The sequence below is a fragment of the Chamaea fasciata genome, unplaced genomic scaffold (genome assembly GCF_029207755.1).
Source record: "Chamaea fasciata isolate MVZ Bird 193981 ecotype frontalis unplaced genomic scaffold, bChaFas1.0.hap1 SCAF_10, whole genome shotgun sequence".
In the NCBI taxonomy this organism is placed as follows: Eukaryota; Metazoa; Chordata; class Aves; order Passeriformes; family Sylviidae; genus Chamaea; species Chamaea fasciata.
This window is the reverse complement of record NW_027094095.1, coordinates 11,234,757-11,256,850: the sequence shown is the minus strand read 5'-3', so window position 1 is coordinate 11,256,850 and position 22,094 is coordinate 11,234,757. Positions and strand designations below refer to the sequence as shown.

Sequence of the window (22,094 nt, the reverse complement as noted above, 5' to 3'; positions counted from 1 at the left end):
TAAAACTTTTTACGAGCAATGATGTCTCTAGTAGTGCAATAAAAAGTGTTCAAAGTCTAAAACATTTATTGGGGTTCAACTCTCATTATGGTAAAATTGAGAGTAGAGTTAGTATTAAAAATGATGTAATAGACCCAGATAATAGACTTCTGTACCTAGTCATATTTTACAAAGAGATATACTACAGAATCAGAATAACAGCCACTTGAAATAAACCCAATCAGATTGATTTTTCAAAAAAATCTTGAATTCATTTTTCAAGCTGTGTGCTACATAGGAAGTTTCCCAGCTGTTTTGTACATTCAGGACTCTCTGCTGGGTGCAGACAAAAGAGTAAGGCCTAATGCAGTGTTTCTCTTTCACTCCCTGTAACCTAATGGTATGTCTGGTATGGACATTTAATTTTGTCTATTTCATAAATTAAAGAAAACCCACAACTGTCACAGTATCCCTGGCATGATGATGAAATGAGAAATACAACTGTAGCTAGATCAGCTTAAATCCCATTCTAATCCTAAATCACTTTGGCACTTGCCAACATCTAGTTGATGAAAAACTCAGTTTGACCCATGAATGTATATGAAAATACACTTATACAGACATACACACACAGAAATTCAAACACAAGTGTGCTATGTGTTACCTTATCAGCTATTTCATCCTGCTTCATCTCATGCCGACTTGGAAAATTTTGCAATGTTCAACTCTTTCTCAAAATCACCTTGTGTTCCACTATGGAAATATATATAAATTCACTAAATCTAAAAGCATGAAAAAGGTTGGACAATGGATAGGTCTTGAGGCTAAATCATGCAGCAGTTACAAAGAAACACACAGCTGAAAATCATTTCATGTTTCCCGTTGACTAAAACCTGACCTACAGCAGTAAACCACTCTGTTGCAGAATGCTGCAACAGTAAACACAGTAAATGCAAGATTAGTATTATAAAAAGATTACTGTGAAGAGTTACCACATGCATTTGTAAAAATAAGACAGCTGTTTGATTTTATAGTGCTAAAATCTTTTGCTTTTGTTTGGGCTGTATGATTAAACACACATTTTCCTCTTTTTAATATCTCTAAAGAAAGTCTGTCAGAGACACAACAGTCAACAATTACAGGTCAGTTTTGTCACCAGTTTCACTGAACTCCAAGTCAAATCCCAGATGTCTTAATTTTTGAAAATACCTAGTGTTACTTTTTTTTGTGTAAAATATAGGTATTAAAACCAAGTTTTCTGGCAGTCAGGTCTTTAGTTCTTTTACACTCCTACTGAACATATTAATTTGTATTTAGTTTGGGTTTCACTTAGGCTTTCTGCATTTTTTAAATATATTTGATGTATCCCTGAAAAAATTAATATTTAATTTAAAAAGCACCTAACCCAATCCATTGCCTTTTACAGTAAGTATGATCTAGTGCATCTGCTTTTGTAATATTCATGAAATCTGGAAATCAAGGCTAGGCATCATATGCTACCATCATATGCTAATAGAGGGTTTTGCTCATTTGAGTGTTTGATCAGTTTTGAATGCCCAAATGGCCTATTAGAATTTCCAAGCCAGAAACTACTGTAAATGTTATTATATGTATAAAAATACTATTATATGGATATAATAAATTTTACTTTTCCTAGATACACACTCAGATTCACATGAAATAATTTGTCTCATTTACCTCCTTTCATGTGCTTTTTATACAAATAGGTACTGAGCAAATATTTTATAAAACTGAAGGTTAAATTACCCTGATTCTAAAGAAGAGAATATGACTTTCGGTTATAATATAACACAATATCTTGTCTTGAGGAAAAAAGCCTTAAATTAATTGGCTTACATAGTATACCATGCTACAAGCCCAGTTAATTGCATTTTTGAGTCGATGTGCCTCTCTGATTCAGGCATTTGAAACAAAATAAAGCAAGGAGTATTTAACATTAACAGTAATTTAACAAATAATAATAATTTAGGGCATGAATCATTCCTTACATTCCTTTCCAACTACAGACAATTTCTGTTGGGAAAAGTGCCATATAGTATCGACAGTGACAACAAATTGTATTGTCCGGTGAACATCTGTTTCCGACTCCCACACTGATACTGCAGATTGGCTACTTCTGATTTAGTCTTCACAGGCTGCCCAACCACAGAGGAACTGGAAATTACTGGTACATTCAACTTTTATTATTGGAACACAGGAAAACTTTATCATCATGCTGGGAAGTTCTGTGTCTTTTGAAATATTGGAAGGAGGATTATGTGAGCACAGAAACCACATGCGGCAGTTCTTACGAAGAAGGAGAGAAGTGGCTTCTGGTTTTTGTGTCTGTCCATACACATGGGTATGAAAGCCTGAGATTAAAATCTCAAAATGGAACAGTATTTTTGTTTTCAATATGTGATATTGGATGATGAGGGTTTGGTGGGGGGTGTTTATTCTTAATAAAACCAGCAGCATTGCAAAAAAGGACTGGATTCTCCCAGTCTTGCTCAATATGTAGCATAGTGTCCCTATACAAAATATCTCTGAAATTCAAAGCAGTTTCTGTAGGGCAGAGCAGACTGAGGTTTAGCTTGAATTGCAGGCTCTAGCCCCAGAGAAATGAGCTGTGCTAACTCGTATGTACTGCACCAAGTTACTGTGACAGCAATTGAAACAGTAAGGCTGGGTCAACTAGCTGAAATTACTACTGTTAAAAAAAAAATCAAAGCCAATGCTAAGCAAATTTTTCAAAACTAAAGGGGAGCTTGTTAGCATGATCAATGTCATTATTCTCATAGTTACACCACCATTGTTAGAAAAAGGTTAAGTTCCACTTTGGCTGGGAAAAAGAAGAAAAGAAGATACAGTCTTGATAGGCACCACGTACCAGTTTGATGAAGCTCCAACTCCTGATCTGTAAACTATTTTACAGAGAAAGGCGAGCAAGAAACTCCACTGAACTCCTGTTAACACTAATTAGAGTTGCCAGCATGCAGTGGAATCAAAGGCAAAACATGTGGAGCTCCCACTGAAGTCAAGAGGAGAAGGGTGTGACTTAAAGGAGAGGCATGCAAATTAAAAATAAATGCGGTTCAACGTTACCAAATGAGCTGCTCATGTAAATACTCCCTTTGAGATCTAACCCTTCCTACTGGGAACACTCTCCCTGAAAGTTCATTCCTAGTCAGGAGACAGCATTGTCCTTGACCACACTTGCCAAATGAGAACCTATCTTGTGAACGATGGGTCCAAACCATGGACCATGTAAAGCAATTCCCATGTGTTTCTTTCTACTTAAAGTTGTTACTATTGTTGCTGTTGTTAAGATTCTTGTTGTTTATTCACTGTACTATAAGCAAGGACCGTTATTTTCCAAGTCGTGCATCAGAAAGGCAATGCTAGTCCTTACAGCAATTTTGGATTTCTCAAAGACTTGAAAGTCTAAGTAGAATCTTACCAATATGGCCAATATTCCAAATAGGACAATCCATGTCTTGGCCTCAGATGCAGAAAATTGCCTGTCCTTGGTTTTCATGAGTATGACATGTACTAACCCAAACAATACTCAGTAGTGTTTGTTTGTGAGCAGATGGCTTGTGAGCTATGTCCTGCTCTTCTCTCCTTGTGTAGATAAAAGGTACAACTGTGGAGTTGTCAAAAAAGAAACTGAAACTATTTTATGCTATAGCGACCTGGGTACAAGCTACACATTAGTTTTGGCTTCCAGTTGCACAATGGATTATTTGCATCACCACCTAATTTAGTCTCATGTCTCCTAGCAGCCAGTCTACTACATCCCTGCCATCTCCCATAATTCAAAGGACAGGGTTGTGATTGCCCTAAAACCACTGCACAGACAAACAGAAGCAGAAACAGAAACTTTGGGCAATTGTCACTATAACTGTCACTATTCTTTCTACATGTTTTTGCTGTTATCTGAAGGAAAGTTAATACTCAAGATTAAATAACTTTGTGGTTTTATTGTGATTTTTACCCAACTCCAGAAATATCAATATGGTGACTGCTGACCTACATGACCCACACACCATGCAGCTTTTTCTCAAATATTTCTACCTTTTCCACAAAGGGTGCACAAAGATTTTGAGAGCTTGTCACTGAAACCACTGACTGATGGAAGGAAAAGGTTAGTGGAGCCCAAAGCCTCAAATAATTGCAGTTACTGCTGCTGTGGCACTGCCACAATTCCCAAGAAAGAGAAAGGAAAAGAAGATAAAGCAGATAACAAATAAGGCATTTAGAAGTAACATGTAGCAAATGAAACTTAAATGCTTGACACAGGCAGCTTTACAGAAGAAAACAGAAAACTGGCAAATGCTATGAGTGAAAATGGAAATACAGTATTCAAGATCTTGCATTTCTTATTTGGACAAAATTCTCATTGGTTACAGGAAAGCTTTTTCTGACATGCAGTACAAGACTGGGTCCATAAGCACAGCCTGACTTACACTGAAAAATACTACATACAAGGCTGATTTTTTCAGCTCTTTATTTAGGAAAGCAAGCAGTTATGGATACCTATTTATTTCCTTGCACAGTGAATTCTGGCCGTAGTGTGGAGACAAGGAAGGCTCCCATCACTGCCCATACCTTGGTCTTTTCTGCCCATACCTTGAAGAGGGATGAAGCAGATCAGCATGTGACTAGACAGCCCTGTCTCTGCCTCCCCTGAAGTGCTGGATCATCCCTCAGACTAATCAGTTGCCTAAGAGATGCAGAAAGCTGCTTCTTGACTGGTGAGGGATTATGACTCAGCACCACCAGTGTGCTCATTACTCAGGACAAACTGGGAGACTGCAGTAAGTATTCCCCAATAAATACCAAAAGGTATCCAGATGAAACAAAGAGACGGTGTTGACTGTAACACCAGAATAAAGATACAATTCTTCCTCACATTCAGTGTCACTTAGTCAGGGTGATGTTTCCTGTACTCAGCAAACACGCCAGTAAAAGAATTTCCTTGGCATAGAGACAACATGGAAATGTCCTTTTAAAATCAGTTAATACCAACAGAACTCATGAGCTAGCTGGAACCATTTCCTATGCTATGGAAAGAACACTCAAATAAGGTTAACTAAGACATTTCACCCTCCCAGCCTCCCCCCTCCCCATCTATTTCTGGATGTCTTCTTTTGTTCACCCTTTGCTAATTATAGTGGCCCTGCTTAGGTGATATTTATAGTCTTAAAAGAGTTGCCTGACTTTTAGAACACTTTATTCATGTATATTTCCTGTGTTTATTGTTGCCTTAACTAATTTTTTAAAATTAATTTTACTTGATCCAAGATTTTATTTAGCAACAAATATCAAAGTAACTTTTCTTTCAACAAATGTGAGACCTGTATTTAGATGTAAAAAGCATTTTTCTATTTCTGACTTTCCAAAAACAGATTTTCGTTTCTTTCCCTGTCCAAGCGATGAGTATGACAGAAAACTCCAGAATCAGACAAAATGAAATTTCTTTTTTCACTGCAGTATGGTTACTTGGTATTTTATTTTACTAATTTATCCTTTTTTGTCAGTAATGGTTACTCTAATGAGTGGGGTGTTTCCAAGACACAGTGTTAAATATTTTTTTCCCAGACTACCCTGATGTTTTCCTAACCACCTATACCTGAACTTTCACAGGTTACAGAAGTGGAAAAAAGACACTGAGAATATCTACATAAAATTACATCTTCACTTTCCCACCTGCACCGCTTTTCATCACTTTTTAAGTTTTTCTTCATTCCCTCTTAAACCTGCCCTTTTGTTTCTTCTGCGATTGCACTAAAAATGTGCCTGTAGTGATGCCAGTAGTGAAAACTTTCAGTCCCTATTTCAAAACAGCAAATAGAGAACATTTTAGGGAAAAATTTGATGCATGCCTTTCAACTTTATCGAAAGCAGATGGATTTGGGGAAATGTTAGCGCAAAACTAACCGGTGGTTCACCTTTCGGCAGAAAGGCTTTCTCCATCCCTTGATGCTGCCGCGCAGTCAGGCGCGGACACAAGAAATTACGAGGTCTGCGGGAGCGCCTGGCACCCGCGGCTCCCGGCCCGTGTCCCTGTCCCCGTGTCACACAGGAGGAGCCCCCGGCTGGGCTGGCGAAGGACACGCAGCCACTCGAGGGGGGACGCAGGGAAGCGAGCGGCCCCGTCGCTGGGAGGGCCGCTGGCGCCCCTCAGCCCCCGGGGCTGGAGCCCGGGGCCGGGCACGGACCCGCCGCTCGCCCGGGGCTGGAGCCCGGGGCCGGGCACGGACCCGCCGCTCGCCCGGGGCTGGAGCCCGGGGCCGGGCACGGACCCGCCACACGCCCGGGGCTGGAGCCCGGGGCCGGGCACGGACCCGCCACTCGCCCGGGGCTGGAGCCCGGGGCCGGGCACGGACCCGCCGCTCGCCCGGGGCTGGGCACGGACCCGCCGCTCGCCCGGGGCTGGGCACGGACCCGCCGCTCGCCCGGGGCTGGGCACGGACCCGCCGCTCGCCCGGGGCTGGGCACGGACCCGCCGCTCGCCCGGGGCTGGAGCCCGGGGCCGGGCACGGACCCGCCGCACGCCCGGGGCTGGGCACGTACCCGCCGCTCGCCCGGGGCTGGGCACGGACCCGCCGCTCGCCCGGGGCTGGAGCCCGGGGCCGGGCACGGACCCGCCACTCGCCCGGGGCTGGAGCCCGGGGCCGGGCACGGACCCGCCGCTCGCCCGGGGCTGCCCGGCGCTGGAGCCCGGAGCTGCGGGCGGCACCTCGGGCTGCCAGCCCCGAGCCCTTCACTCGGCCCGGAGACAGCCTCCGAGGAGCAGAGCCCTGGCTCGAGTTAGCCGCCTTTTCCGGCCTTTCTCCCACGTTATTTGCTGATGCCTGCGCTGGGCACAGCCCCTCGCCTCACCTGCCAGCCCCAACACCCCTCATGGCCCCACCTGGGCCTCACCCAGGGCGCCATTCAAGCTCCAGCCGAGGCCCTGGGCTCCCTCACTGCCGGTACGTGTCCTTATCTCGTCCTTTGCAATCCTGCCGTGTCCTTGGGGCTCCCAAGGCTCTCAGTGAGGGAGGTGGAGTGGGATAGTCTTGTGGGGGTTGGCAGCCTCTGCCCCTCAGCGAGGCGGAGGCGATGGTGCTGCCGTGCCCAGCGGTTTCTGTGGCACACGGAGAGCAAATGTTTCAAATCCATTTTGTAAGGGGCTAAGATGGGATGTTGTGATTTAGCCAACATTAGCTCTGAATAAAACTGTGCTGGAATGGAAAACATTCAAGTCCTTTAGTATGTTCCTGTGCCTATACAGCTGTATAAGGTGTCCAACCTGTTCTGAGTGGTCCGACAATTTGCAGCACCGTTTGAAAGCTCCCAACTTTAGGCCTTGTGTCCAATGAGTCTGATGACTGAGTGTTGTGGAAAACTTATTTGCGGTGCTACTAGAGGCAGCACCAAGAACATTTGTGGTGAAGAACTACACATTTTCTCACTCTCCTAGGTACATTTTGTTCAGATGTTGTACTACAAGGCTTTCATATGGCTGCATAGAAGAACATCCATTTATATGATGCTGCTTCAGCAGGGCTTAATAGGAAGTCTGTAAGCGATTTCAGTGTGGCTGGGATTTCATCCTTACTGCAGGTGATCCTAAAGGCTATAGGTTAACAGAAGAGCATCCTTAAATCTGACCAGCCTTGATAAATTTATAGAGGCAAACTTCCACTGTAATTGGGAGCCCTCCCATAGAACAGAAATATGATACAGGTATTGTAGACAAGTGCTGGTTCTGAATGATACAGGTACCATACAAAAACTCTGGATCGGAATGATACAAGTTCTCTTCCTGCAGTAAGATCTACAGCCTGGTTTTGTACAAAATGTCATCATTTGCAGATGGAAAAACAGCTCTTTTTGGGAATTTTTTTTTTTTTTTTGGGCAAAACTTGCAAAAACCAGAGATCTTTGCAAGTGAAGGTCTGTCATTCTGGCAGTAAAAATTGGCTTTACTAAGTGTAATCAGGCAATATATCTGATTTTTCCAAGAGACTGGAATTGTTTAATTTTCAATGTGTAAAGCTCTCCATCATTTGGCAAAATGATCAGGCCTTCACAGCAGAAAATAACAGCTAAAAATTGTCTGACAATTGTCTGAAAATACAACAGACTGTCAACATGGCTGAGCATTCCCTGTTCAGTTTCTTAGTACAGCAGTTATTGTTGGAGTTAATTTAACATCCCTTTGGACTACTCACAGCACGCAGGATCTAAAGAGCACTGTTTTTATATCTCATCCTACAGCAACGTGATATACATTTGCTAACACACCTAGCTAATCTTTCTATGTCACTGCTGGCAATTGTCAAACTTAAATTGGAAGCTTACATTTTGAAGGAAAGCAATTAAACTGTAATATTAAACTTCTGTTTTGTGTAACCAATACCTCAAACTCAGATTAACTCAGTGTTTGCTTCAGGACTTGTAGCAGGAGCGACTGTAGCTATGTAATTCCTTGTGTCCATATGTCAGGCTGTTATAGCTCTGCTTAGGGGCTGGCAGCTTTTTGGATTGTTACCTGCTCAAATTTTCTCTCCAAGTAACAGAACTTTGTTACTGCACCACGGCTGTTCACAACAACCTGGGTAACTTTGCTGGTGAACTGCTGGGGGCAGGTGCACTCAGGTGCAAAAACACCTTCATGGAACATGGTTCTGAGTCACAGCATGATGCTTAACTGGGTGTTAGATAGAAAATTACTAAATCCAGGGAGACTACTCAGTCTCCTGCTATCAGGGGTGATAACATCCTACACCACAGTGTATCACATATAACATGCACAGCCTGCATGCTGAAATAGTGTTTACTCACAGCCTTTGTCCAAAGAAGAGCCAGAAGATCATCATGAAGTTTATTCTAACAATGTGTTCCTCTACATTTTTAAATGTTTGAGGAATATTTTTCTTAGATCCAGATACACTGAAGCCAGCAGTTACACATGACTAATCTGATTACTGATATCAAGTGTAGTCCTGCACCTCAGTTTCTGGCAGCTTTCCTGACTGAAAGAACACTGCAGAAATTTTATTTCATCAGCAATGTGAGTTGCATTTCCTGTCCTGATAAACACACACTACAAAGTCCAAAAGCACTTCAAATTGTCAAATTACACTTGATTACTTAAGTCTTAATAATAAGTCACCCTTTCATCATCCTGAAAATTTTTAAGGTATTTCACTGTTGATTTTTTTCCTCGAAAAAAAACACCCCCCCAAAACCCCCCAAAACCAAACCAAACCAAACCCCAAAAAACAACAACAAAAGAAACCAACCAAAAAAAAAAAAAAAAACCAAACCAAAACCCAGCAAAACCCAAACCTATTTTTTGCTATTCTGTGCTAGTTCCATTTAATAATTGTATTTCTGTACTGTAATTCCTTATATTCTGTGCATTTCTTCATACTCAACTACATATGGACTGAAATTTAAAATTAAAGCTGGTATATAGAGTATTACATTATTACATCTATCTAAACTGATTTCACAGAAGAAATGAAGAGCCTTCAGGAGTTCTGTTAATCCTGTTCACATGAAGTTTGCACTTACAGAAGTAAGTTGAAACTCTGATAATATAGTTGCACTTCTGGGGAATATGTAACACAAAGCTAGGCCTTAGTTTATGAACAGCTGAAATATCTGTGATGCCATGTACAGTGCAAGTTCTATAGACAGGGTCCTTTGGAGATATGTGATTAAACCACTGTTTCTTTGAAGGCCACAGCTAATGTAAGCCTGAGCAAATTTATACTTTGAGCAAGAAATCTGGCTTGGGACTGATAAAGTCTGACATCAATGAATGGTCTAAATTTGCAAGCTCAGTGAATAATTATAGGATGAGCTTCTTTACCATGAAGTGCACTGGTTCTTCCTGCAATCATTCACTACAAGGTTTGTGCTCACATGGTACTTTGACCTGTGACATCCTCACTAAAATAGCCAAATAAGGCAAGGTAGGTTTTTTTGTGAGTCACCATTCTTTTAGTGCCTTTTTTTGTAACTATTAACATTTAGTTGATTTTTTTCTGATCCTCAGCCAGAAGAAAATATCCTGAGGCCTGTTTTACAATGCAGGTCCTGTGTTTCTCCTGCTCCAAGGCAGAGACTGCTTTCTTTTATGGGTTCAGGAATAGTTAGCTCTGGAAGCAGTCTTTGAATTTTCCCTGGTGTGGGCTGATGAGGAAAGACCAGTCCAGAGAAGCTGTCTGCATCCTTCCTTGGGGCCAGGCAGCCTTTGGACTCTAGAAACTCTTGCAATATTTTCTTTTTAGCTTTGTACGAAGACCTTTCACCTGACCAAGACAGCTGGCGACAAATCTAGCATCCCCAGGGCACTCCTGAGTTTTCTTAGCTGAGGATAAGATGGATATATCTTACTTTTATATTTACTGAGCTTTCAACAACTCCAGAATAGCAAACAAAGGCCTTCTTTACTATTACTATTACTATTACTATTACTATTACTATTACTATTACTATTACTAATTACTAATTACTATTACTATTACCCTGAGTCACTTGGGATGTTATCTCTGTATTATTTAATCTGTGTATAAAGAACCAAACAGAAATATATCTCATTATGAATAAAAAAGTAATATGTAACATCAAGCCCCAGAATTTTTGACTTAATAATCCCTTACAAAGTATTCTGACTTCACAAGACGTGTAGGGATGATTGAGATTTTAGCAGGTGTTAAATTCAAATGTACTGGATTGCAGTTGGCTGCTTTGGATCTTACTCTGACATTATTATTAATCCTGACTCATTGGCATCTTTAATTTTTTCATTAGTTTCTGATATCCTACATGAAGATGAGAGGACCTGCTCCTCAGTAAGTGTGAACATTACCCTTAAATTACATCCTCAAATCCATACACAGGTCATATTCAAATGCAGTGCATGCTGTGGGTAGTTCTACGAGGTCAATATTTTTCCCTTTTACATCCTTAAATGTCTAACATATTTCAAAAGAGGCAATGAAAATTTGTAGGTCAACAAGTGAGAAGATTGTGATAAGCTTAAACAGGTAAAAGATTCAGAAAATAAAGTTTTAAAACAGATATTTTTTCATTTGAGATTTCTTAAAAGAAAATCAAATCTGCAATCAAAGGAAAGAAATAAGGAAAACTTAAAACCTGTAGCTCAGTGGTGGGTTTTTGTTATTTATCTCTAGGGTAAATGTGGCCTGAAACACTGATGGACTGGGACAACACTTTTTATTGTATCCTCCCCCTGAATTCTGCCAACTACAAATCTCTACATTTAGCAGAAAGAAAAATGATTGCTCCTTTATATTAATTGAAGGGACAAGAGTGTAAGACAAAATTTAGGATGAAGTGAAAAGATACAGTAAGTAATTGCAAACATGCTGCCTAGTAAGTCACAGCCAGTTGTGCGAGGCATCACTCATCATGACCAAGCCAAGATGAATTGCATACAAACCACATTTATAATTTTGTACTGTTTAATTATTTGAGTAATGTAGAATTTTAGTCCCAGAGATCTGCTAATGCACCTGTCTTATCTGAAAGACATCTCAATATTCAGTTGTTTAGACAGGTAGGAATAAGAGTAGAATATCTTTTTGAGCAAATACATACTTCTCAGCTTTGAACAGATAGGGAACAAAGTTAGCTGTTCTGAAAATCTAATTGCATCTTTATCACAATTGCCTCCCCTTTCTTCTGCATTTAATATATGTCATATCCTTTGGTGGCTTTTTTTAAAACCTCTCCCACAGGCATTCATGTCCTGCGGAGCAATCTGAAATAGCTGCTTTTGCTACCTTGATCAGAGGAACATGAAGTCATGGATAGATGGAACTGAGCTGCATTCAGAAAAGGTTTGGAAATCTTTTGTTTAATATTGTTCTTGTCCTCTCAACTGAAAAGAGAGATGTTGTTAACCAGTGCTGTTAAAAAAGTAATGTCTGATCTAAACATTCTTTTGAAATTGAAAAGGTTAAAGTTCTCAGCATGGTGTATGATCCGGTCCCTAAATTTTGGATGTGGATGGATTTCTGAATGAATTGTTATTGTTCTGCAATGCTGTGCAATTTTGTTGATCTTGTCCAGCTAAAAAAATAATCTGGATATCCCATAAAGTATGAAACTGTCTAACCTCGAAGCTTCCAAGATACAAAGGTCATAAACACTAAGGTAAAAGCAATGCCTTCTACAAGTGTGTGAAAATCAGTTCATGAGCCAAAGGCTCTATGTAGCAAATTTTTAGAATATGTGTATTTCCAGAAGTCTGTGTGTACATGGAAATGTATAATACATCCAGAACCAGGAGAAGTTGGTCAGCATTTTCATAAACAAATTTCTGCATCTTTTGTGTCTGTCCTACTAAACATAGGTTGGTTGGAGAGTATAATCCAGGCTGAGGTTGGAGGTGAAGGCCATCTTTAAAACTGTTCCCAGTATAGCATGCTCAATGTTTATAAAATTTGTCACTTTAATCATAAATGGAATTTTAGGGCAGATCGTGACTTAAAAATTTGTACACTGAAAGGTATATGCAAGACAGTAATTTTTAACTCTAGAGTACTTTACTCCAGTCTAACGTACTTTCCAGTGTATGGATAGAAAGATCTGGTCTCAGATATTTACCACATAGTCTATTCAAAATAAAACATGTCCTCAATTTTTAAATTATTTAAAATGAGTAGCATGGCTTATAGATGGATACAAAATTGTGTGCAACTGAAACAGCAAACATGTGACAGTCTTTCCCTCTTTTCAATGCATTTTGGTTTTCCTCTCTGAGTAAACTTCCTCTCTTCTTTCTCTTTAAATAGACTGAGTTTTCAATGATTCCTGCAATCATTCTCACAAAAAAATGGAGAGAAGCTGGAATTGCATATGCAGCATATACAGCTTGCTTTTCTTGTAATCTGGCTTTATGTCATGTGTCCATGTCCTTATGGTCATGACAGACATGCTGTTGTGGCAAGCTCTCTGAGTGAAGCTTTTCAATGGATCTCCCTTTTGTGCTCTTAACTCATGTAGATTCAGTTCTCAGTGAAACCCTACAGTAATTGTTATATTTGGAAGATGAGTTATTTTCTCTTATCTTGAAAGTAGTCAGAAATTATGGGTGGTCACAAAACTTTACAGATTTCAGTAGCAAGTACTTCAGTGGCAAATACTTCTTACAGACACAGTAACTAGCAATGTAACAGTGAAATTCAGATGTGAGTTGAGTTCACCATCTTGAGGGGTTTTTTGAGACTGAAGATTATTCTTTTCAGAGCTAGTTTCTGTATCAAGACAGTGATTAAAAACTGTAGTTCATATCTGTTGTCTGATCTCAAATTTCTGACTGAAAATTTCAGACTTGAAATTTCAGACATGCTCATAACAGACCCCAAAGCTGCTTTAACAATAAGCCTGAAAAATGTAAATGGGGGAATTTCTGTCCACCAGAAAGCTGTGCATGAGGATTTCCTGGGTGCTCCAGCACAAATAAGAGCCTCAAGGTCATTGTAGCAGCCTAGACTGAAGGAATCCCCCATGTGTCAGTGATAAGAACCAAAAGGAGTCCTGGAGGTATCTACTTCCTCCTTGCTTTCTGTTCCATATATATCCTGCTTAGGTTTCAGCCTGCACGGTTAATGAGACACATGAGAATGCATAAATTAATATCCCGTTGAAAAAACTGAATATTCCAAATATGGACTTACATAAAGTGTGAATGGAGATGGACAGAAATGGCATTCCCTGATATGTTAAATAAGGTAATGAAATAATTACATAAATGAATGTGGGTGGTGTAACAGTGTGCTTACAGCCCTGAGTACAAGCCAGACAGGGAGCGATGCCGACAGAGAAGGAGTAGAATTAAGTGAGGCCTTATGGATCTTAACAATAATTGTGATAAATACTGAAGTACAGAAAAGCTGAACTGAATATCGAATCTCTTTGCTGCAGCTAGTTACAGGCTCAGGTGGAAGTCAGCAGCAAGTTTCTCCTTTTAATAGTCTGCCTACTTCAAGCCAAATAAATAAAGAATGAGATGCTTGAGGGGAGAGAAAACAAAACCCAGGCTTTCCTGCTTGAAGTACAAGATTGTAAGAAATAGTATTTTTTTTCTTGATTGAATGACAATACAATGTAAAATTGTTACTTACCTTAAGTTCTCTAAAGAAGATGCTACTCCTAGCCCACTCAACAATGGAGAAGAGGGTTTGGTCAGCCATTTTACACATAAGCCCGAATGTGTTGAGCTTCTCATGTTTGCTTCTGTTGGCTTGCTCTTGCTGCAGATATGCCATGATTTTAGCTTGGACTTGTGGCTCATCAGGCTCACATTTCAGGAGTTCCAATATCAGATGTGGGATACTTGCTGGTGAGCTTGTTTGATAACTATCCATGTATGAGTAGCCCATTATTGACTCTGGTGAGCTAGTGTAAGGGTCAGGGTACTCGGACTTGATAGCACGGCTTGGAAAATGGCCATAGGTTTGGTAGCCTTGCAAACTGCCATGGGGCGGCATTGTCATGCTGATGGGAGAGGTCACAAAGGGACTCCTGTCATAGTCTGTGGGAGGCAAGGCAGTATGGTTCAGAGGTAGGCCTTTAGAAGCTGAATGGATGTTCTGGATTGCAGAGGATATTGTCAGGTCAGTTGGCATTGCTTGGATCACCTGAGTCATGGCTTCCAGTTTCAGTCCATTTGCTCGGATGAGAGCTTTCTTCTGCTGCTTCAATGCCCTGTCTCTCTTGTACATTGGTCCAAACTTGTTTCGACCGCCACGCATTCGGTCAGCTCGCACAGCTGTCAGGGCAAAGGAGGAAGTAAATCATTGTTAACACTTGGAATCGACATCTTTCATCAGACATATATTAGGAAAGAGCAGAAATGTAAAAATGTAACTATTTTTTTTCCCCAAATTCAGAGTTGCACTTTTATTCCTAAGGAAAAAGGATTTCTTTTGACTTAACAAATGCCACTTTTTTTCTAGTGATTTACATGTCACGTGCATATATTACTAACAAAGAAGGACTTCTCTGTACATTGATTAGGACATGGGGACAAACACAATGGATGGCCACAGGAATTTCACACCTGCTATGGGATCATGTGGAAATCTCAATGTACATTTGGGTTTCTATCATGCTACTATGTCATTAAGAAACAAGGGCTGAAGTCCAGAATTTGTCTGAGACGTATCCAGCAGACCACATTGTCTCATTATAATAATTCCATTACTGCCTTCCACCGCAGCAAAACATCTGAAATGTAAATTGTGAAATGTTCAGTAGTCACAAAGAGGAATACATTTCTTTTGGCAAAAAGGAAGCATTTCATTTTGATGATTCTGTCCAGGTTGGTGTAAAACTTTGAGATTTCTAGTTAGCTGAGCTCTATGGAAATGTTTAGCTGCAGTTGGAATGTGCAGAGAGAAAGCTGTCAGCTTGCTGCCTTCTACGTGAAAGATAGAAGTGAAACAGAAACTATTGACACTGTTCTGGCTTATAATGTCTCTGGAATTAGAAATAATTAAAACAAATCCTACTCAGCAGCTGCCTTGGGAGTCATACTGGTGGTCTCTGTCACCGCAGTGTCTGTCACCATGGGATATATGTAATGGACTAGTGAGGAGCTTTCACCAAGCCCACCTTACCCAACGGCAATTAGATTGAAAGAGGAACCTTTGACAGCCTGGTGACACGTTGAGACTGCTGAGATTGCTGGAGGTTAAGTTCTTGAGCTTTTTATCTTAGGGATTAGTAGGACATTAAAAATTTATTATGAATGCTAGATACGCATAAGACTGTACCTTATCGTAAGGACTTTAACGTTTAATGATTTTTTTGGTCTGTGGTAATTTATGAACTAGACTTTTAAGGCTATATATATATATCACTATCAGGGAAATACACATATAAATGTCACAAGTATTTACAATTAAGAGAACACATGTTCTTCCAATTTTCTAAACAAAGGAAAAGAAGTTGTGTGGATGTGTAGGTAAGGAAGCTGAAGTACATTTTCTGCAGTACCTTTAAAACTACAGGTATTTTGCTTGAATTTGTAGGAAAAATGAGCTGCCAATATTACTGCCAAATGTTGACTTTAAACAAAATGCATGCATTAATTATATCACTTGTAAATGTAATGGATTTTAAATCTGTATACACAGTATCCTCACAGGTAGTCTGCAATTAAAAACTGTGAGCCAAATTGGATTAGCAAGTACTTTTGTGTAAATCCTACTTAAAATTTAAGGTGAACTTTGTGTAATGACGGAAGACAAAATTTGGTCTTGTATCATTGTCAGCAAGTGAGAGGAGTTAAAAGTAGGAGTAGGCAAATGTATTTTATACTTCTTCTTAATGCCAACAATGAGAAAAGGATTCCACATGTCCTGTAATTGTACTATTTGAATTTGGAAGCACATGCAATGATTCAGAATGTTTAGTGCAGTGTGTCAGTGCTAGCTCAGTCTTGTGGGCAAATACAACACTATTGAATCAATCAAACTGCAGGAGGCTGATTTTTCTGTTTATCTGCAGTTATATCAACAGCTTCCCTTTGCCAGAGCCTGGTGACTGACTGGCTCTTATCCTTTCTGGTTCCTTTCATGGCTTATGGTTTTCCTCCTTGGCCTGATTTTTTTCTGGGTAAGTGTGTAGGGTGAATGTCATTTCACACAATTGTAACAGTAAGGAGTTTATGAGCTTGTCCTTGGTCAAGGAAAAATGTCATCTGCTGTGAAATCCGAATTTTAATATTTTATAAATCAAAGTTAGAATGAACCATGTATGATTCACAAATTCAAGTTGATGATATTTTTGCATTTGGTTATCTCAAAGGGTATTGTACACTTTTCATTGTTCTCTGCAGATGAGAAAGTGAGATGAAGTCAAAAAGTGTACTTCAAAATGCCTTATCCTCTTTCAATCGCACTAGCCTTGCAGGTATAGCATCACAAAAATATAGGACGCAACTTTAGAGATTATTTGGTTCCTTAATCTCAAAGGCGAGTCAGTGTGAGAAAAACCCTCATTTTATCTGTTTCTTTCTGTTCTGTCTTGTTGTCAGAAGAACATATGTAAAAAATCAAAACAACCCAAACCTAGATAAAATACAAATAAAATCAGATCACTCTCGATAGCAATTGAATAATATTTTTTTCTAATCTGGACACTTGTTACAAATTTTATGTTGAATCTAAATTAAACCTTTTCTAAAACCTGCAAAACTATTCAATCTGCATCCATGAATTCACAAACTTTAAAAGCCTGAAATATCAAAGTATATACTTATATGACAAAATGGATTATGGTTTTGACTGGTTATTAAATGGTAGTGATCACCATTTACTTACTAGATTTTTTTTTTATAAAGCAACAATCTCACTGACCATACAAAGTAACCTTTTATTATAATTTCAAAGCCATAACTATATAACTTTTCAATATAAAATACAATGCATTAACATCTTATCCTATAATTTTATAGTACAGTTGAAGATACCAGCGAGACTATAGCTCTTACCTTCCAATTTCATTCCAACACTTAGACATTTTTGAAATCGACAGTAAGGACATCGTTTTCGCTGTGTTTTGTCAATCTGGCAATTCTGATTTTCTATACATGTGTACCTTTTGTTATTCTGGACTGTTCGCTTAAAGAATCCCTGTATGATAGACACAAAAATTAGCCTGTTTTGCTTGAACGTGTGTTTCAGCATTTTATGGAAATCATTGTAACAGAATTTTCAGATGCCATTCAAGCACTTACAAAGTTACATAGTTTATTTTAAATTAGTCAGCTGAACCCAGGAGAAAGCCACCAGATTCCAGAGGAAGTTTTCTTGTGTTAGTGCTATGTTTTATAGACTTCATGTCAAAGCTTGGTGAGTCTTTAAGGAGGCTGTAGCCTTCTGTGCCTCTAACACCGGTGGCAGAAATAGTGACACTAGCCGCTTCCTTTTGTATTCTTTAATCATTGCACAATAATTAAAGTCTTCCTTTTAAAGTAGTTTTACGTGAAATAAGTAGGAACACTGTTGCAAAGATAAGAGAAGTACAGAGTACCTCTGGCTATTTTACATCCCAGTGGAGCATGCTGGAGGCATAGTAAGTGCTTGTCATTCACTTCTCATTGATTATTTTTTTAGTAAAAATATAGTGGGCTAAGTTAATTTTTCCATGCAACTAAGTGTTTTAAATTGCATTCTTCTGGCAAAGGAGCTTCACTTACAGTGCACTGCTTAAATAACTGTAAAAAGACCTAAAAAAATTTTTACATGAAAAATCTGACCTATCATAAATTCGCAATTATTTAAACCTTATAGCACAATAGACCAACACAGTATATTAATCTTTCTATATGTTAACTGGTTACTTGACTTTGTGTGTCAAGGGAACTCTGACAGTTACAGTTTGCCTGAAAAAAGTGCATGGTCATTACAATAGCAGAAATCTACATTGCAATAGTGAAGGATGAAAATAAAAATCTAAAGAAAACTTCATTAGATTTTTACAAAGCTGATCTGCATTAAGGATAATCTTCCTACTTTGTCCTCCAGACAAAGAAAAATATAAATCAACCAAACCAAATATTTAGCACAGTTAGCAATGAAAGTTGTTCTAGAACTACATCACAACAGCAAAATGCTAAAACAATTACAAAACTACAATGCAAAACAGTCCAAGTTGTTTGCATTGGTGCAGATGTCTCTCAAAGAGACTTCTACATCCTGAAGCTTTTTGGTGGCTAATTATTTTATGTGACTGTATTAAGAAACGTATCAAAAATAACCCAAATTATTATACATCTGGTTTATTTAAGTATCCTTTTTTTTTTTCCTGCCTATATTAGAAACATTTTTGCTGTACTTGTGGTTTTATGGAGTAATTAGTACAGAACCTTGCAGCTTTCACAGGTGAGAAGTCCATAATGGTACCCAGACACTTTGTCTCCACAGACTGGACACAGCTCTTCAAGGTCTTCATCATAAGAGTAATTCACCATTTTAAACTGAGACACTGGGGGAAAGGAGAAATAGCATATTCAATTAGAATTTACATTACTAACTCAAATAATCTGAAACTTTCTTATCTAGAGAGAAAGCTTACTTAAATAAGCACACCACTGAAAATAGGGAGAAAAAAGTTTAATTTAAAAAAAGAATTGCATGGAGACATGCAACTTCCCATCAGCTAATCTGCGTGGTACTTAGCAAGTGTAACAAAAAGCATCAGCTTCTAAGTTATGTTCTAAATATTTATACTTATAGAGTGCCTTTAGCCTAGTCCTTATTTTATGTAATCATAAACTGAAAGAATTCATTTAAATCCGAAAATGATCAGGGGCAAACTTCAAAAAAGCAGAACGAAAAGATTGCCACTTGTACATTGAAAGTAATCATTTTCCCTTAAAGTTTTCTTTCAGTATCATCCCGCAAATTTTCACCTAGACTAAATCTGTATCTCACAGACCCAGCACTTTTGCACCGTGTGAAATCCAAGTCAGTTACTGCCAAACCCAGCTTAAAACGCCGTCCTCCGCGCCTCCCCAGCCCGCCGCCTCGGGGTGCCGTCACCTGCGGGCCGGGGCGAGCGCTGCGTGCCGGCACCCCCGGCTGTCGCCGCCAGCAGCTCCGCGGCCACGGGGCAGACGCCTTTTAGTGTCCACGTGTCGGCAGAGGGACACGAACCGGGACCGCCGCGCTCGGGGATGCGCTCAGGGTCTGCCCGGCCGGCAGAGCCGGCGTCCCCCGCTACCGGAGCCTGGCGTGAAACCTGCGAGCCGGGGCCGCCTGAAGTTTCTGCCGCTCGGGGAAAAGGCGGGGAGGAGCCGCCGGTCAGGAGGGAACGGGGGGCTAAAATAAGCGGGATGAAAGCACGGAGCGTGCCCACTCGAGCCGGGCTCCCCCCACAAGGACCCCAATCAGCCGCTCCGGTTACTCCTGAGAAGAAACCTTGCTGCTCACTCAGTGCAGGGCCGGGTTCCTTCCCCTTCCCTGCCGCTAAACCTCCGACCTGTTAGGCAAGCAGTGTGGCAGCGGAGGACTCCTGAACACGGCGAGAGGCGCTGGGCATCGCCGCTGGACTGCTTAGGATGTCGCCTCTTTGTCTTTAACTCTGCGGCTGCCACGGTCCGGGGGTACCGGGGCGGTCAGACTCCGCCCGAAGCCCCCGACCCGGCTTGCCAAGGCAAGGGGCTGCACCCCGGCGCTCGCAGGAGCTCCCGGGGAGCGCGGGGGCATGATCCCGCCGTCTCACTGCCGACAAACCCTTTCCTGAGCCACCTCGGCACGGCCGGGGATCGCCGCCTGTCAGCGACGTGGGGCGGACGCGGGGCGGCCGCAGGCGGAGGAGGAGGAGGGCCCGGCCCTCCCCTCTGCTCCCGCGGTCGTGGCTCCAGGGTCCGGCGCTGGGACGAAGTTGCCCTCCTCGTAGGAGAACGTGGGAAAGCAGGGGTTTTCCGAGCGCCGCGCCCTTGCACGGAGCCTCCACCACGCGAGAGCAAAGGGGCGGTCGGTTCGCCCCCAGCACCTCCGAAGCCCGCGGCCCACCCTGCCCCTACTTCCCAGCAGGCTCCCGAGAGGAGAGGGGATAGTTTCTGAAGAGCAGCCGGGACGGGAGTTTCTGCCCGGGAGAGTGGCGCGGGGTGGGCATAGCGGGCTGCCAGCTCCAAGGCGGGGAGCCGACCCTCGGCGGGGTCTGCGCCGCCTCCCTCCGCGCATGGCTCCGGCCCCGAGTAGGGCACCGGGAACACCCCGGTCCCGCCACCCCACACAGACATTTCCAGCTCCATCCCAGCTCGGGCATCCCTCTGCCTTCCTGGGTACCCCGCAAATCCGCCACGGAGTCGGAGCTCTCTCCAGCGAAGTTTCGCGACACCGCCTCTGCCACCTGCACGGTACCTGTGGGCGCCGCACCCGCGGGACAGAGCCCTCGGGACCCGTTTCGGGACGGTGTGTGCACACGGGGTGCTCGCCAGAACTTCCACGCGTAACTCCACCTGCCATAAACTTCGAGGCAGTTTTGCGCGAACCGGGGACTAGACCGAGATCCCTTGGATCTGCAGCGGGGCCGGGCAGGGTCCGACGGGACGCCTGCACCCGCGGGGAGGCTCGCGCCGGCCGGATCCTTGGCGGCCCCTCGGCCCCGTTTGCACCTCCTGAGCAGGGCCTTGTCGTCGCCTCGGCCCCGGCACCCCGGCCCCCGGTACCCGCTCGAGCCACCCTGAAAGCTGTCCCGCGAAGGCAGGGGCTCGGCGGGGCGTGGAGCGGGCGGTGACGGGGCAGCTCGCAGGCAACTGCCGCAAACTTTTTTGGCAGGACGAAGGGGCGCTTTGCCGAGGGAAACCCGAGCGTGCGCGGAGGGGGAGCGCCCTGCGTCTCCCCCCTTACCTTGCATGTTTTCCGGCATCTGCCCCTGTTCCCCATTCGACCGGGCGAGTCCCAGGGCCTCCGTTTCCACTTTGGGTAGCATGACAAGGCGGCTGCGGGCCGGGCTGGGGGTTCCGTGTCCGTCCGCGACACCAGCACCTGGACACGGCAGCACAGATTTAGCCGGAGAAAGGGGCGCTCGGCGGCTGCTGCCTCTTCCCCCTCTTCCTGTTTTTCCCTCCCTCTGCTCCACGCCAGCCCTTGCCCAGCTGCAGCGGGAGCGCCGAGCGGCCCCGGCCGCCGGGAGGAGCCGCCGGGTGCCCGCGGCTAGGCGAGCCGCGGAGCGGTAGTCGGGCTGCAGGCGGCGTGGGGCGGAGGAGAGAGAAGGAGGAGGAGGAAGACCGGGGGTGCTGGGGAGGAAGGAGGAACCCCGGGAGCCCGCAGCAGCTCCGCCCGGGGCTCAGCACGGCGGCAGCCCGGCGCCCCGATCCATGCGGAGCGGCGCAGTGCACAGGAGCACTCTGCCGCCGCTGGTGCTGCTGGACAGGGTTCCCACCCCCGTCCCCCTCCTCCTCCTCCTCCTTCCCCTCCCCCTCCTCCTCCCCCTTTTCCCCCCGGTACAAGTGCGGAGGTGCCGAGTCGGGACCTCTAGCCCCGGGCCCGCGGGGAGGCGCTCCCGGAGCCCGGGGGCTGCAAGGGAGCGAGGTCTCCGGCGAAGGGGGGGCCCGACACCGC

General features: G+C 43.0%; 1 protein-coding gene across 4 annotated transcripts in view; it reads right to left on the bottom strand.

Annotated features, from left to right (window-relative positions):
* Positions 1 to 22,094, bottom strand: part of NR5A2 (nuclear receptor subfamily 5 group A member 2) — an 85,147-nt gene that overhangs the window by 53,628 nt on the left and 9,425 nt on the right. For 3 of the 4 annotated variants that reach the window (XM_066192288.1, XM_066192291.1, XM_066192289.1), the window contains exons 2-5: positions 21,381 to 21,518; positions 18,890 to 19,008; positions 17,513 to 17,654; positions 14,139 to 14,785 (exon numbers count right to left, since the gene is read on the bottom strand). In XM_066192288.1, coding sequence (XP_066048385.1) covers positions 14,139 to 14,785; positions 17,513 to 17,654; positions 18,890 to 19,008; positions 21,381 to 21,518 — 1,046 coding nt within the window. The remainder of the gene's footprint in view (positions 1 to 14,138; positions 14,786 to 17,512; positions 17,655 to 18,889; positions 19,009 to 21,380; positions 21,519 to 22,094) is intronic. The other variant, XM_066192290.1, reaches the window with a different exon arrangement.